The sequence below is a fragment of the Neolamprologus multifasciatus genome, chromosome 6 (genome assembly GCF_963576455.1).
Source record: "Neolamprologus multifasciatus chromosome 6, fNeoMul1.2, whole genome shotgun sequence".
Classification (NCBI taxonomy): domain Eukaryota; kingdom Metazoa; phylum Chordata; class Actinopteri; order Cichliformes; family Cichlidae; genus Neolamprologus; species Neolamprologus multifasciatus.
Window position 1 is genome coordinate 8,027,316 of NC_140444.1, and position 13,295 is coordinate 8,040,610.

The 13,295-nt window shown below is 40.1% G+C and overlaps 2 protein-coding genes across 12 annotated transcripts in view; both read right to left on the bottom strand.

Moving 5' to 3' along the window:
- htt (huntingtin) overlaps positions 1–740 on the bottom strand; it is a 33,065-nt gene extending 32,325 nt beyond the window's left edge. For all 9 annotated transcript variants that reach the window (XM_085161895.1, XM_085161889.1, XM_085161894.1 and 6 more), the window contains exon 1: positions 605–740. In XM_085161895.1, the coding sequence (XP_085018021.1) occupies positions 605–702 (98 nt within the window). In that variant the 5' untranslated portion in view covers positions 703–740. The remainder of the gene's footprint in view (positions 1–604) is intronic.
- grk4 (G protein-coupled receptor kinase 4) overlaps positions 605–13,295 on the bottom strand; it is a 54,033-nt gene continuing 41,342 nt past the window's right edge. For 2 of the 3 annotated variants that reach the window (XM_085161909.1, XM_085161911.1), the window contains 4 exons: positions 9,712–9,849; positions 8,983–9,120; positions 7,599–7,730; positions 605–6,334 (listed from right to left, as the gene is read on the bottom strand). In XM_085161909.1, coding sequence (XP_085018035.1) covers positions 6,278–6,334; positions 7,599–7,730; positions 8,983–9,120; positions 9,712–9,849 — 465 coding nt within the window. In that variant the 3' untranslated portion in view covers positions 605–6,277. Of the gene's footprint in view, positions 6,335–7,552; positions 7,731–8,982; positions 9,121–9,711; positions 9,850–13,295 lie in introns of all 3 variants that reach the window. The other variant, XM_085161910.1, reaches the window with a different exon arrangement.

Here is a 13,295-nt window from a genome sequence, read left to right on the forward strand (position 1 = left end):
CCCTAAAACTGTATTCCTTACGCACCGATCCCATCAATTCATTTCTTTACAAGCTATATAAATGAATTCCTATCCCTGTGTTTCAACCAACAACGGACTAGATCTGTAAAACTTCTTGGAGATGACGCAAGTGCAGGAAGCCCCCCTATGTTGATCATTCCATTCATAACCATTTGCATAAGCAGTTTAAATATTATTATGAAACTCAACATCCTCTGCTACTGAATACACAAAATTACGTCCTTGAAATTGATCCTCCTGACCCTTTCACGTGTTCTTGGCATCAGCCTTCTGTGTTAGCCATCATTCAGCTGTTCTGATCCTAAAATCAGGCTAGCAAACAATCAGATCGCGTTAGGATAGCGAGCATCGCTAAGCAGCGATCTAAAGCATGGCAACAAGTGGACCTAAATGGGCTGAGAAGTATGAATAACACCTTAGCCTAATTTCCAGTTTACGTTTTAGTGCAGCTGACTTAAAGCCATCTATTAAACGTTGGTTATCTACCCAAAATGGACTAACGCTGCTAGCACGATAAGCTAAGGGTCTAGCCTAACGGCTCCTCGCCTCCTATTCTGTCACCGCTGGACAAAAATCAACTTACTGCCTCTGAGCGAGCTCCTCGGCGGTCGGTGGTCCCTGCTGCTGCTGGAATGACTTCAGAGACTCAAAGGCCTTCATCAATTTCTCCATGGTGGCCATTTTAGCAATCTACAATAAGCAAGCTTGCTTGACGAGCTAATATTTACTATGTGAGCTAACTAGCTAGCAGAGTAGAGGCAAGTTAACGTTTGCGCACGTAGAGAGCAAGAGGTGCGTAGTGCGGCGAGAGTGCTAACACTGCTCGCTACAGCTACCACCAGCTCCCCGCCTTGTCTTCTCGCAGAGCGCCACTTATTCTTTCACACTACTATTCCTAAATAAATCAAATGCAGGTTGATAATAAGCCATCTTTGATGCAGCATTGCGTTTTCCCACCAATCACACCAGGAAGTAGCTTGTGTGACAGGTTTACTGAGAGGGGAAGGGTGCAACGTCAGCAGCCAATCAGAGTCCGGATTTTTGTTGAGTGGCTTTAGAAAGAACCAATACGACACTGTGATTTTTTTTCTTTTGTTGTTATTGTTGCAGTCACGAGACCGCTGAAATCTGGAGTGCAGGACAGATTTGTTCAAGTGTAATTTACAAGTATTGACTTTAGTATGTGCGCTGATAACAGTGGGTGTCAACTGATACGAGAGCGTAGGAAGGAAAAACAAGTGCACAGAAACCAGCCCCTCCTGACACAATTATTCGATCATTTATTCATTTGTTAGTGCTATGATCTCTGACAAATTGGAAGACGCAGGTAATGAATGGAGCAAAGGTAGGTCTAACGGCATAAACTTTAAGGATTTCGTTTCTTTATTATTATTTTTTTTTTCAGATCAAACTAATTGCAATATTAGACAAACATAACCCAAATGAATACAAAATACTGTTTAAATGATTATTTCATTTATTAAGGGAGGAAAAGCCACCCAAATCTACCTGCTCCCTAAACCTAATAACTGGTTGTGCCGCATCAACTACAGTCAAGCATTTATTGGGATAATTGCTAATGCGTCTTTCACAGTGCTATGGAGGAATTATGGCCCACTCTTCTTTGCAGAATTGTTTTAATTCAGCCACATTGAAGGGTTTTTTGTTTTGTTTTGTTTTTTAGCGTGAGCGACCTGCTTAAGGTCATGCCAAAGCATTTCAATTGGATTTGAGTCCAGACTTTGACTAGGCTGTCCAAAACTCCCTCTTTTTTTTTGTAGATGTGGACTTGTTGGTGTGTGTAGAATCATAGTCCTGTTGACCTAAGTGTGCTTGACTTTCAGGGTTTGAGTTAGTGGCCAGATTCTCTAATTCAGGATGTTGTTGGATAATGTTGGATAATACCTCCCACCCACTCCATGACATGCTGGTCAGTCACAGGAGCACTTTCAGTGAGAGACTGAGATTACCAAAAAGCGCCACTGAACGACACAGGAAATCATTTCTGCCTGTGGCCATCTCCCTGTACAACTCCTCCACTTAACACACTGTATACTGCAATAGTTGATCTGATATCCTCGAGTCGGTGTTGTTCCCACATCATCATAATAAATGTTTTTGCACACGCTCTTCTTTCTTATTCAGATATTTATCAATAAGTGACTCATGTGTGTGTGTGTATATGTATATATATATATAGATAGATAGATAGATAGATAGATAGATAGATAGATATGGAGATGGATAAGTTGTCAATGAGTTCATGGAGTAATTTTGGTAGTCGCATCACTACTGGGAATGTTCACCACTCTTCTAAGTTTTCTCCATTTGTGGATAATGGCTCTCACCTTGGTTAGAAATGGTTATGTAACCCTTTCCAGACTGACAGATGTCAGTGACTTTGCTCCTTAATTGTTCTTGAGTTCCTTTAGATTGAAGCACAATGTGTTGCTTTTTGCAATCTTTCTGTCTACTTCAGATTAGTTTCTATTTACATGATTTCCTGATTAAGAAGGCTGTGATTTAGCAAGGGTAGCATTACCTTTCCACATATGGAGCGTGATGGCAAAATGCAAACTGCATCTAGGACAGAAACAACTCAGTTTTGTTGCTAACACAATTTCGGCTCTTTGCAAGCATCTCAGCAGACAGCATTCTAACGCTTAGATAGCCAACAACCCAGAGTGATGTTAAAGCTGATTGAATACTGACCACAGCCCCAGATATGCTGCTTAGTGATGGTGATGACTTTCAAAGCAGAGCCAATGAGAATCGATAAGGATTTTTAATCCATAAGTGATATCGATAATGGAATTGCTAAATTCTTATGAATTCCCATCCCTAGCTTCATCATGCCTTTAAAATGAAATCATTTAAAAATTGATTTTGTAATTACCCGGGTTATCTTTGTCTTACATTAAAATTTGATGAATGCTGAAACATCTGGGTGACAAATATGCAAAAAATAAGAAAAGAGGAAAGGGGGGGGGGGGTACTTTTTTTCCCCCAGCACTAGATCATTACATTTTATACTCTTCCAATCGATGGCCTTTTATTCACAGTAATAAAACAGAAAACACAGATCAAATAAGTCAAGACACAAGTATTTTTATACAAATGGCAGTGTATTATTTCATAATTACAAATGTCAGATATGGTACAACAACCAGTGATACAACTTGTACAAGAATTAACAATGACTGCAGTGGTTGAACGACATGACTGTACAGATACAAAATAAAGAAGAAAAATCAAGAAGTCCCAGGCCGAGTTTGAAAACCCATAATCCATCCATCATTTCTCCCTTTCTCGAAAATATTACTTAACTGACAAATCTGGACAAAAGAACGTGAAACCCCATAAAACCTCCCAGCCCGTGTCGGTGGTCATCCCAAAGCTAGACTTGAGTAAACTAAATAACTTGCGCTTCGAAACGTCGCTGGTGAGCGCCATCCCAGTGTTTGGGAAGTGGCTTGACTCACCATCAGAGTCTTGGAGGAAAGGCAGAAGAGAAGGAATGCGCTTTATGAATTCAAAGACTCAGCTGGTCGCCTTGCGATTCATAAAGATGTCCTCAGATACCAGTGAGATATGTTGGCACTAGAAGGTCATAATTTACATATACAAGGAACCTGAAGTATTACAAACTGATACATGCTTGAGTAATAAAACATATGCATTTTTCTAAACAGGCATTACAATGCACTTAGTGCGGACATTCAAAACTGTTGAGCTGTTTAAAGTTCCTTTACGCAAAGGAACTTCTCTAAGAATGGACGGAAGGATAAAGAGGCTGAAAAAAAGGCAGGATGTCAAAAATTAACTTGGTTATTGGCACATTTAATAAAGGCTGTCAGTCTTTCTCTACTAAATTCTTCAGATAACAAAGAAATTCTAATTTAGTTTATGTTGCTTTTGGTATCACTGGCAAAAAAACCCAACAAAATAAAAACAAACCAACAAAAGGTTAAAGACACTTTTCCCATAGTCATTGTCAAAACACACCATTAGTGCAATGGAACGAAAAACAGAATTTCTTCACTGCTATATGGAAGGTGTAAGAGTAAAGATGGTCAAAACAATGATAGAGTCATGGGTGGTGAACACAGTTTAGTTTCCTTGTGAGAATGAGTGAATCAGTTACATGTTAGAAATACATAATTTACAAGGTTTTTGAGGCTAAAGAGCTAAAAGGCTAAAATCTACAGAGGCAAGCAAAATCAGCTTCAAATGTGCCTGAGAGCAACAACAAACGAAATAAAGACACTAAGAAACTCAATGACAAGAAGCCAGCGACAGCTAGATGCACCCATCTGATTCCTGATAATGGAATGTGCAACAGGGGACAAACTCTTAGAATAAGCCACTTCTCCAAATTAGGTAATTACATAGGGGACCCTATATGTGTGCCACTTTAAATGTATACAGTTTCAAAAGTGTTAGGAATTGAATCAAGCTCCTACATGATTCTGAAGCGCTGTATTGACAAAATGCAGACTTTGCTTTTCTGTAGAAAAAAAATCGATTAATCATTTAGGTTATACACATAAAACTAACATGTGCAGGTGGGGTATTCACAGCATTAAAAACACAAGGTGGAAGTAAACAGCAACTGCCTCCAAAGCTAAATTCATAAAATGGGTCTGAAATGCCTCAGAAAAAAACAAATGGTGAACATGTTTTTTTTTATATATATATAAATGGGGAAAGTAAAGAAAATGTATTTGCTCTTGGCTGATTAACTTGGAAGGAAACGGGGCTGTGGGAAAATGTAAAACAATCTTGTTTCTGCAATTCAGAACTCAACTGATTGTTAATTTCTCAGCATCTGCGCACATGAGCAACTGTCTCAGGTCATTCCTGAGAGAGCAACATCCAAGCTCTGAATATAGTAGTCAAAGGTGCCCATCATCAGTAACTAATTCTACATTATCTCAAACAGTTATAGCTAGGGAGGATAAATGGAGGCCAACTAGCGATCAGCCAAGCACAAAGGCCAAAGACGGCTGACATCTGAACCAGCGGATCAGGCGCAAGAGTTTTTGTTGTTGTTTCTTTTTTAAAGAAGCAGTTGTCAGCTGCAGGCCAGGTCTATGTTACATTTCCAACATCGCCTCCTTTATCATCTGTCTTCCTGTTCCAACTCAGTCAAATGTGTCCAAACACCCAGAGGCTTTCTGGTCTGCTTAAAACAATATGCATGCTAAACAATTCAAAACAACTGGACACAGTCAGAAAAGGAAATAAAAGCCAGAGAACACAGCAAAGAAAAAAAGACGAGAAAAAGAGATAAATCACCCCAAAAATATTCAACCTAAGTGAATAATGTAACAGACTTTTACTCAATAGCTGTGCATCTAAAAATTAATGTTCTGAGCTTTTGCAGCTCATGAAAAAAAGATTTCTAGAGAGGTCCAGTAATGATGGGGATCAGGCTTCATGTTACTGCAAATGGCCTCCACCATATCATATTTACTATTTAACTCTTACACGTGCTAAATTAACCACAATTAGGAGTAAACTCGCCACCTCTGCTAGAACTGGGTCGGTACAGGCACCTAGAAGACAGTTCACTACACGGCCACCTGCATAAGTGGGCTGAAGAGAGGGATCAGATTACCTAAACCAATTTAAATACACAGGGGCAGTAAGTCCTTGAAACAGACAGGAAAAGTTAAGCAGTGTGGCATTAACACAGCGACGGTAGTCTAGATTCATTTTAACCCCGTTTCATTAGAATCTACACACTTCATTTAGAACTACCTGAGCCTTGAGGCATTTGGAGGCTAGGGTTAGTTTGAAACCAGGCAGAGCTGATGTACTAAAAACATGTCACGCTGGCCAAATCAAAGACAAAATTACAGCTCACAAGAAAACAAAAAGGCCTTATGCTACATTGAGAAAATAAAAAGACTACTGGTACTGTGCTTCTTAAAAACAAAAGCTCCCCAACACACTTTATCCATACTCATTCCAAAAGAAAATAAAAAAGGAAATAAAAATGTAAATGTATGCATTCAAGTGGTACTTTTATGGCTTTTTGTACAATACAACCTTTAGTGAAAATATACATCTAGACATAAATTCAAGTACAAATGTACAAAATCTTTAAACTCATACTTTTTTCTTTAATTATAATACACTTTTAATACAGCTCATAAATACAGGTCAACATTCACTGAGTTCCTAAGATTTGCGCTCGGTTGGAGTTTGTGGAGAAGTTCTGCGGCGGAAGGGTGCAGGTGAAGGGAGTGGTTTAAAGTCGCGAGGGCCCTTCAGTCTCGTCATCGCTGTAACTGCCCTCAAAACAGATCTGAGAAGGAGTAAAAGTGAGGATATATCACTAACATTGGAAACCTGCATCGCTGCACCAGCTCACATGTGCAAGATGATGTCACCCTTGCCTGTAACCCTCACTTAACCACATTAGATGTGGTTTTTCGGTAGGGCCAAAGCTGGAATTAGTAAAATAATCAACTGCAAGCGAGTTAGAAGATGACACACTGAAAGACATGCAATTCAACGTATCCATAATAACCAGAATAGCAAGTGGGACTGCTATGTAAACGTGTGCTGTTAAAGCACAAGCTCTCTCTAAAGATGTGAAATTTCCTTGACAGAGATCCGTGAGCAGGCATGTTTTACTGCAAAGAGATGGTTGATCTTTGACTGATGTTCATTTTCTGAATCCAAGAGGGACCAGAGAACAGTGTCTGCAGTCTTCATCTCAGTCTTCTATGATTCTGACAGCTTCCACTAATAAGATAAGTTGGCCTGGAAGTAACCTGAAAGTCTAAAACAGGTCAGGAAGGAAAATAAATCTGTAACTCTTATTCTCCTTATTATCGCTCATGTTGAGTGCAGCTACTTTTCCACATAGGGCCAGGCATATTTGGATGACTTTTTTCCCTATGATTTAAAACCAGAATTTTTGTATTTACTCTTGTTAAAATTTGTTTGATAACCTGAAACACCCAAGTGTGATGAATATACAAAAAAAAAAAAAAAAACCCAGAAGACATCAGGAAGGGCACAAATACTTTTTCATGACATGATACACTATATACACACAATACTACCCCACCTAAACCATGGAACCCTAAAGGGCAGTAAGGGCTCACGTATCTTCTTATTCAAATCTCTGGGATCAAACAGAAGTTGTGACAAAAAAGGTATGAATCTGTGTGAAATTACAAGAATTCAAGGGAAGTTTAAAGCACAATAATAATAATCCAGTAATAACAAACAGGAGGGACATAGTGAAAATACCCTGTACGCTGAACAATCCTGCAAACAAACATGCTGTTAGAATCATTTATCATCACTGAATTTACATCACTATTAGCACATCCCCTAAGCACAAATCACCCCTTAAGAATATGCAAAGCGTTTAGTGAGGAAGGGTTACACAGAGAAGACGGGCCTTATTCAAACAAAGTTTCACAGCTTAGAGATAATATTTCAACATGCTGAGTTTGGATAAGGCCTTGGGAAAAAAAAGAAGCAAGGAAAGTAGGAAGAAAGGAAGTACCTTAGCCCCCACCCCCTCGCACAGTTGCCGGAGCACTAGCACTTGCCTCTCTTCTGAACAGGCGGTAGAAGAAGCCTCTCTTTGGTGGAGGGTTAGGCCGGTTCATGTCCAGGTCTGGGCACAGTGTCCCGTCTGTCTCGTAAACGTTGATTTCTTTGAAGCACTCCATCTCGATCATCTACACACACAAAGGGAGTGTGAGTAATTAAACCTCAAACAGGTGAAAATTAGTTAGTAGTCAAATCTGCTGCAAGGAATCTTTTGTCTTTTGAGATGCCCCTTGCTAATAAACACACACATAAAAATAAATATGTTGAACATTTTGAAAATAAAGTCTAAATTTCAAGGTTGAAGCCAAAAATGTATTTTGAAAAAAGGGGAAATGTGGAGATTATTGTTGTTGTTTCAAGACAAACTGCCATGTTTGCTATACCCTCTACAAAATGCAATGTTTAGATCACCCAGTTAAACAAATTGATCGGCCGTCTCGTGATATAAAATACATCCGCTTTATTGCACGAAGGTGTAACCATCGATAACCTTGCATCTGTAAATTGCCAGCCCTTTCCTTTTGTCCGCTCTTTTCGTTGTGTGTTTGTCCGTCTGACCAGATGCAGCTTTTTGCACCATCTTTTCATCGTCCTCATATTTATCACCACACTTTATGTGCTAAAAGAGAAATCATTTCTTTCTTGGTTACAAGAAAGGGCGATCATGGCTCAGGAGTTGGGAGTTCATCTTGTAATAGGAAGGTTGCCAGTTCGAGAAACGGCTCGGACAGTCTCGGTCGTTGTGTCCTTGGGCAAGACACTTCACCTACCGCCTACTGGTGTTGGCCAGAAGGGCCGATGGCGTGATATGGCAGCCTCAGGGCAGCTGTGGCTACAACTGTAGCTTGCCTCCACCAGTGTGTGAATGTGTGTGTGAATGGGTGGATGAGTGGATGTATAAAGCGCTTTGGGGTCCCTAGGGGCGACTAGTAAAAGCGCTATACAAATACAGGCCATTTACAAAAAACAATTCTTGAGTATGATTTCACTAACTCAGAGAGTATAGCAACTGTGGCAGTTTGCCTTGAAACAAAGACTGTAATCTCCACATTTCAACTTTTTTCTCAAAATAAAATTACAACTTTAATCTTGAAATTTCAGCTTTATCCTCAAATTGGTCGTTAATATTTTTTCTTATCGTGGCCTTAATACTCCTTCATAGGAGTGACTTTCAATCCTTCTCCATTCATGTTGGACATTTAGGACATAACTGAACACCTGCACTTACACACATGCGCCAACTTCACATGCAATCTACACTTATTATTACTCTGTCTTCCAAATTCATCTTAAAGCAGAGTGCACATCATTTATGCAGGTGTTTCTATGTGCTGTGGGTGTAAACAATGACATCATCTCAACAGCCTGAGCTCGCAGTACCTCGTTCTGCCAAGGGATGGAGACACTGCCTGTGACAAACTTGGAATAAAAGTCGTCATCTGTGGGGTCAAGGTTCACGCCTTTGACAGTGGAGAACTGCTCAATGTCCAGGACATCTTTACAGTACACAGCTCGAGGCTAACAGAGAAAAAAAAGAAGGAGAGCATTGGAATGACTCAGTGATGTCTGAATGATAAGGGAAACACTAAACCACACATATGTGAAATCAGATGGATTCTTGATTAACATGAACTCTTCACATGCTTAAGATTTCCACAGTGCTCTGTTTTTCCTCAACGTGGCCTACTCTTGTGTATAACCCAAAATAGAACCACAGATAACACTATCTACTTTCAACTATTGATTTAACCCCTTAGGTCAGTACTCTCCCTCCCTCATTCCATTTACGGCACTGAAAATGCAATGACTTTCACTTTTTTTTTCTTTTTTTTTTTATATCTTTAAATCCCAGTTAAAGAAAACATAAACCCAACACAAAATTACAGTGCTACAGAGTTTCTGGTTAAACTAAATTTATCTGGGAACATCATTGCCATTAAAGAAGGGCAGCTAACATAACGACAGTGAAATTACACACCCACTTCTCACCATGATAACAAGCTGCTTATGTGCGTTTGTTTACTGTGACAGTGGCATTTCCTGCAGAGTTTTTCCAAGCTCTGAAATGTTCCTGTGTGTACTGTGAATTTAGAGATGTGAGGCTCTTACATCTGGGATGAAGGGAGGGTCCAACATGTTGGCCTCCAGTCGTTTAAAGTTGATATTTCTGAAGATGGGGTGCTGCTTGACCTCTATGGCCCCGCCACCCTGACAGCCCAGTCTCTCCTTGGGGTCCTTGGCCAGGAGCTAAGACACAGCAAAAGAAGAGGAAGAAGGAAGACACTTATAAACACTGCAACCTTCAAGAGTGATCTGCATTTGGCTCAATTGACCGAGGTAGATAATTTTATTGCCTTATACATTTGTCACTAGAAAGGACATCAAATTAAAAAAACCCATTTAATAAATCACACACAAAGAAGAGGGAGGAGGTTTCCTGTGATGCAGGCTTTTATGACTAATCCCTCCAGTTCAGTGTATACAAAACACACATAGCTGAGTTGCATGTAATCCTCTTGACTGTTTGTTTCCGACCCCACATAATCTAATAAAGACTACGCAAATCCATATGCTCAAAGGTTAATGCAGCTCTATTATGGCTAGAATTAGAGAGCGTCACTGTAAGGACTTCTGGGTAATATTACCAGCACACCACCTACAGTGCAGCAGGCTGACGGTGCGGATTGAGGGCTGTTGAGTGGTTTGATACTAGCAGACACTCTCACTGGCCCCGTTGTCACCCTGATGCCGATCGCTTTCACAACCAACAACCCAGCGGCGTCTCACTTTTCACCACATTTTTACGCTCTCTCTCTCTCTGGTTGTCCTTCGTTTCCCTTGTCCTTGTGCAACTCTCGTCCAATTTACACCAGGATTCAAAGCAGATTTTCACTCTCGCTTTCTCCTCTTGAAAACTCACATCACTTGTCTATTTTGGGATGTGGTAATAGCCATCTCTTTGGCACAGCAGATATGGTCCCCCACCACCCCCACCCCTCTCCTTTGCTGGATTCTCTCCTCTTCCTTATTATCTTTCTCCCATTTCTTGCTGAACCCTTTCGTCTCCCTGCTCCCCCAACTCCTCCTCTCCCTGGGGAGTCTTTAAATCTGCTGAACCGTGGGTCACAATGTTCCACGGCGTCACACAAAAAAAAGTACCAATGCTGCTTATAAGCAGAGCAGCTCAGTGGCTCCATCATGGAGATTGTGTCAGACAGAGGAGGGGGGGGGGGGAGATAAGCTAAGTGAGCTGAAAGAAGCAGCTCATCTCCTTAAACAAACTGAGACACAGGGTGAAATGACCATGTATCATGTGAATTAGGTAAACAAAGCTTTTCAGCCTTTTTCAGCTCACTGTTTTGTCTTTACAGTGAATTCCAGCCAGTAAAACTGAGGGTGCTCGCCCAAGCCAGTGGTGTGATTCCACGAGATGCAACTCCTCTGAAAGTCTATTTTTGACAGGAGCCGCGTTGAGGCGCACAGAGCAGAAAAGAAAGGCAGGGAATGCAGGAACATCATATAGCACACAGCTTAAACATACCATCCAAAAGCTGACTGTCACAATCCGCAATGACACAAAAGGAAAAAATAAAAACAACATCCAACCAAAAGCATCCATGGCTACCCATAAAACAACATGCATGACCTTGACCTGGAGGCACAAGATAAAATAGGTGATCACTGTTTGCAAGCTGAATTCTGACCAATACTACAGCATTAATTGTGATTCCTGTGAATTGGGATCGATAGATAGACTAAGAATACCTAGGCATGGCAATTTCTTCTGACGATGCTGTCTGTGTTGAGAGCTCAGTGGATCTGCGTTCGACTACTCCGCCTAGGCTGCACTGTCGAGCGCAGCGCAAGCTAGCAAGACAGAAGCTAAGCTCGTTGCAACATGGCAACTGCATCAAGCTACCCGAAATTGAACTTCCCCCACCCTCATTCAGATCTGGCGTTTGGAACTATCTTGGTTTTCATGTGACGTATGACCCTGATGGTAAGTGCGTCATGGACAAAAGTAAAACAGTATGTTGGATGTGCCACGCAATGCTCAATTGGTGGGAGCGTTAGCACAGTTAGCTTGTTAACGTGTTGACGCCGTCCAGCCCCACGCACGGGGCAATCCGCGGTATCTCGTTAACAGAGATTTTCCGCGTTATGACGTTAAAGTCATTTTAACGAGATTAACGGTGATGGACATTTACGCCGACATCATCCTAGTGCAAAGACAAGTGGAAGCAGACAAAAACAACAAGCACGCATGCTACAAACTTTACCGGAGTCATTTACTCAGCCGTTAGCACATGATTATCCTTATGGGGACCTGCTATGTTTAATATGTTGCTGAGAATATAGCCCAGAAGAAGCGTATAGTATAGCTTTTATTTTCTCTGTAATAAACTCTCTTTTCCAAAGATAAGGGATTTCTCGATCAGATAGATTTATTTACTTTTTTTTATTTTTTTATTTTGTTGTTTTAGCAACATTACATTTAAAAACTGTACTTTTGAGTTAAAATATATATTTATAATTTTAATAAATGACAAATTAAAAAGGCATGAACATTTTTTGGTATCGAAAAAATATCAAACAGTGACACCAAAGTATCAAACCGAAACCTGAATTTTGAGTATCGTTGCACCCCTAATAAAATATATATATATATATATATATATATATATATATATATATATATATATATATAACTAAACTGAAAAATATCATTGTTTCCAGGATCAGCAGCTATGTCAGCTAAAATAAAGGTAAAACTGATAAACCCTCCACCAACTCAACCCCAGTTTCTCCAGGTCACTGCTCTGGATACTGATGGGAGACATTGCAAAGCTTCCTATGACAGCAGATACATAGGTGTCATTCTGGAACAGCTGGACTAACTGTGGAACATGAATGGGCTACAGGTACAGTTACAGGTCTCATACTAACAGCAGTGACAAGGACATTAGCAAAAAGCAAAACCAGTCACAGGGCTACCGAGATAGCAATAGTCTCTGCAATCCCTTTCCCTTTTTGAGGGGTTTTGTGGTTGCTGCCTCTCCAGTGCACCTGTTGCCACCAAAGCAGGTGACAGATTCAGAACTTTTGAATACTTCCTAACTTGACAGAAAGATGAAGTTTAACTTACTTCAAATCAAATGTTCCCTTAAGTTTATGAGCAGTGTAGTCGTCTACCTCAGTGTAAACAGTGTAGCTTTTTCACAAACAGAGAACTAGGCACACACTGACAGAAAAAATGTGCAGTACAGTAATCTTGGCTTGCCTCTCACCCACTAATTTTCTCCTTCCTACCTGAACTGAATGAATGAATATAGTTAAAAACTAATGTGTAGAATTTGGTCCAAGTTAACTCAATATATAAAATAAAAACACCTCTTTAAAGATCTTATAGTAATTTAGAAATTAAGAATTTGTAGTAACATAACTTTACTGTAAAATTCAGCAAACAAGTTTTGCTTTAAACCAAATAAAAGCGAATAAATGAACAAAGAAAGAAATCATGCTACTCAGAACATAAAAGTTGCTACATATGACAATAATGACACGTTATTTAAAAAGACCTCAATATATTAACTCGTTGCTGCCACCACATCACTTTGTATCTTCATTTGCAGTTGGTTCCCGTCCCTCCACCTTTCACCTATTCTCAAAACTCTCGCTGTCATTTCTTCAGC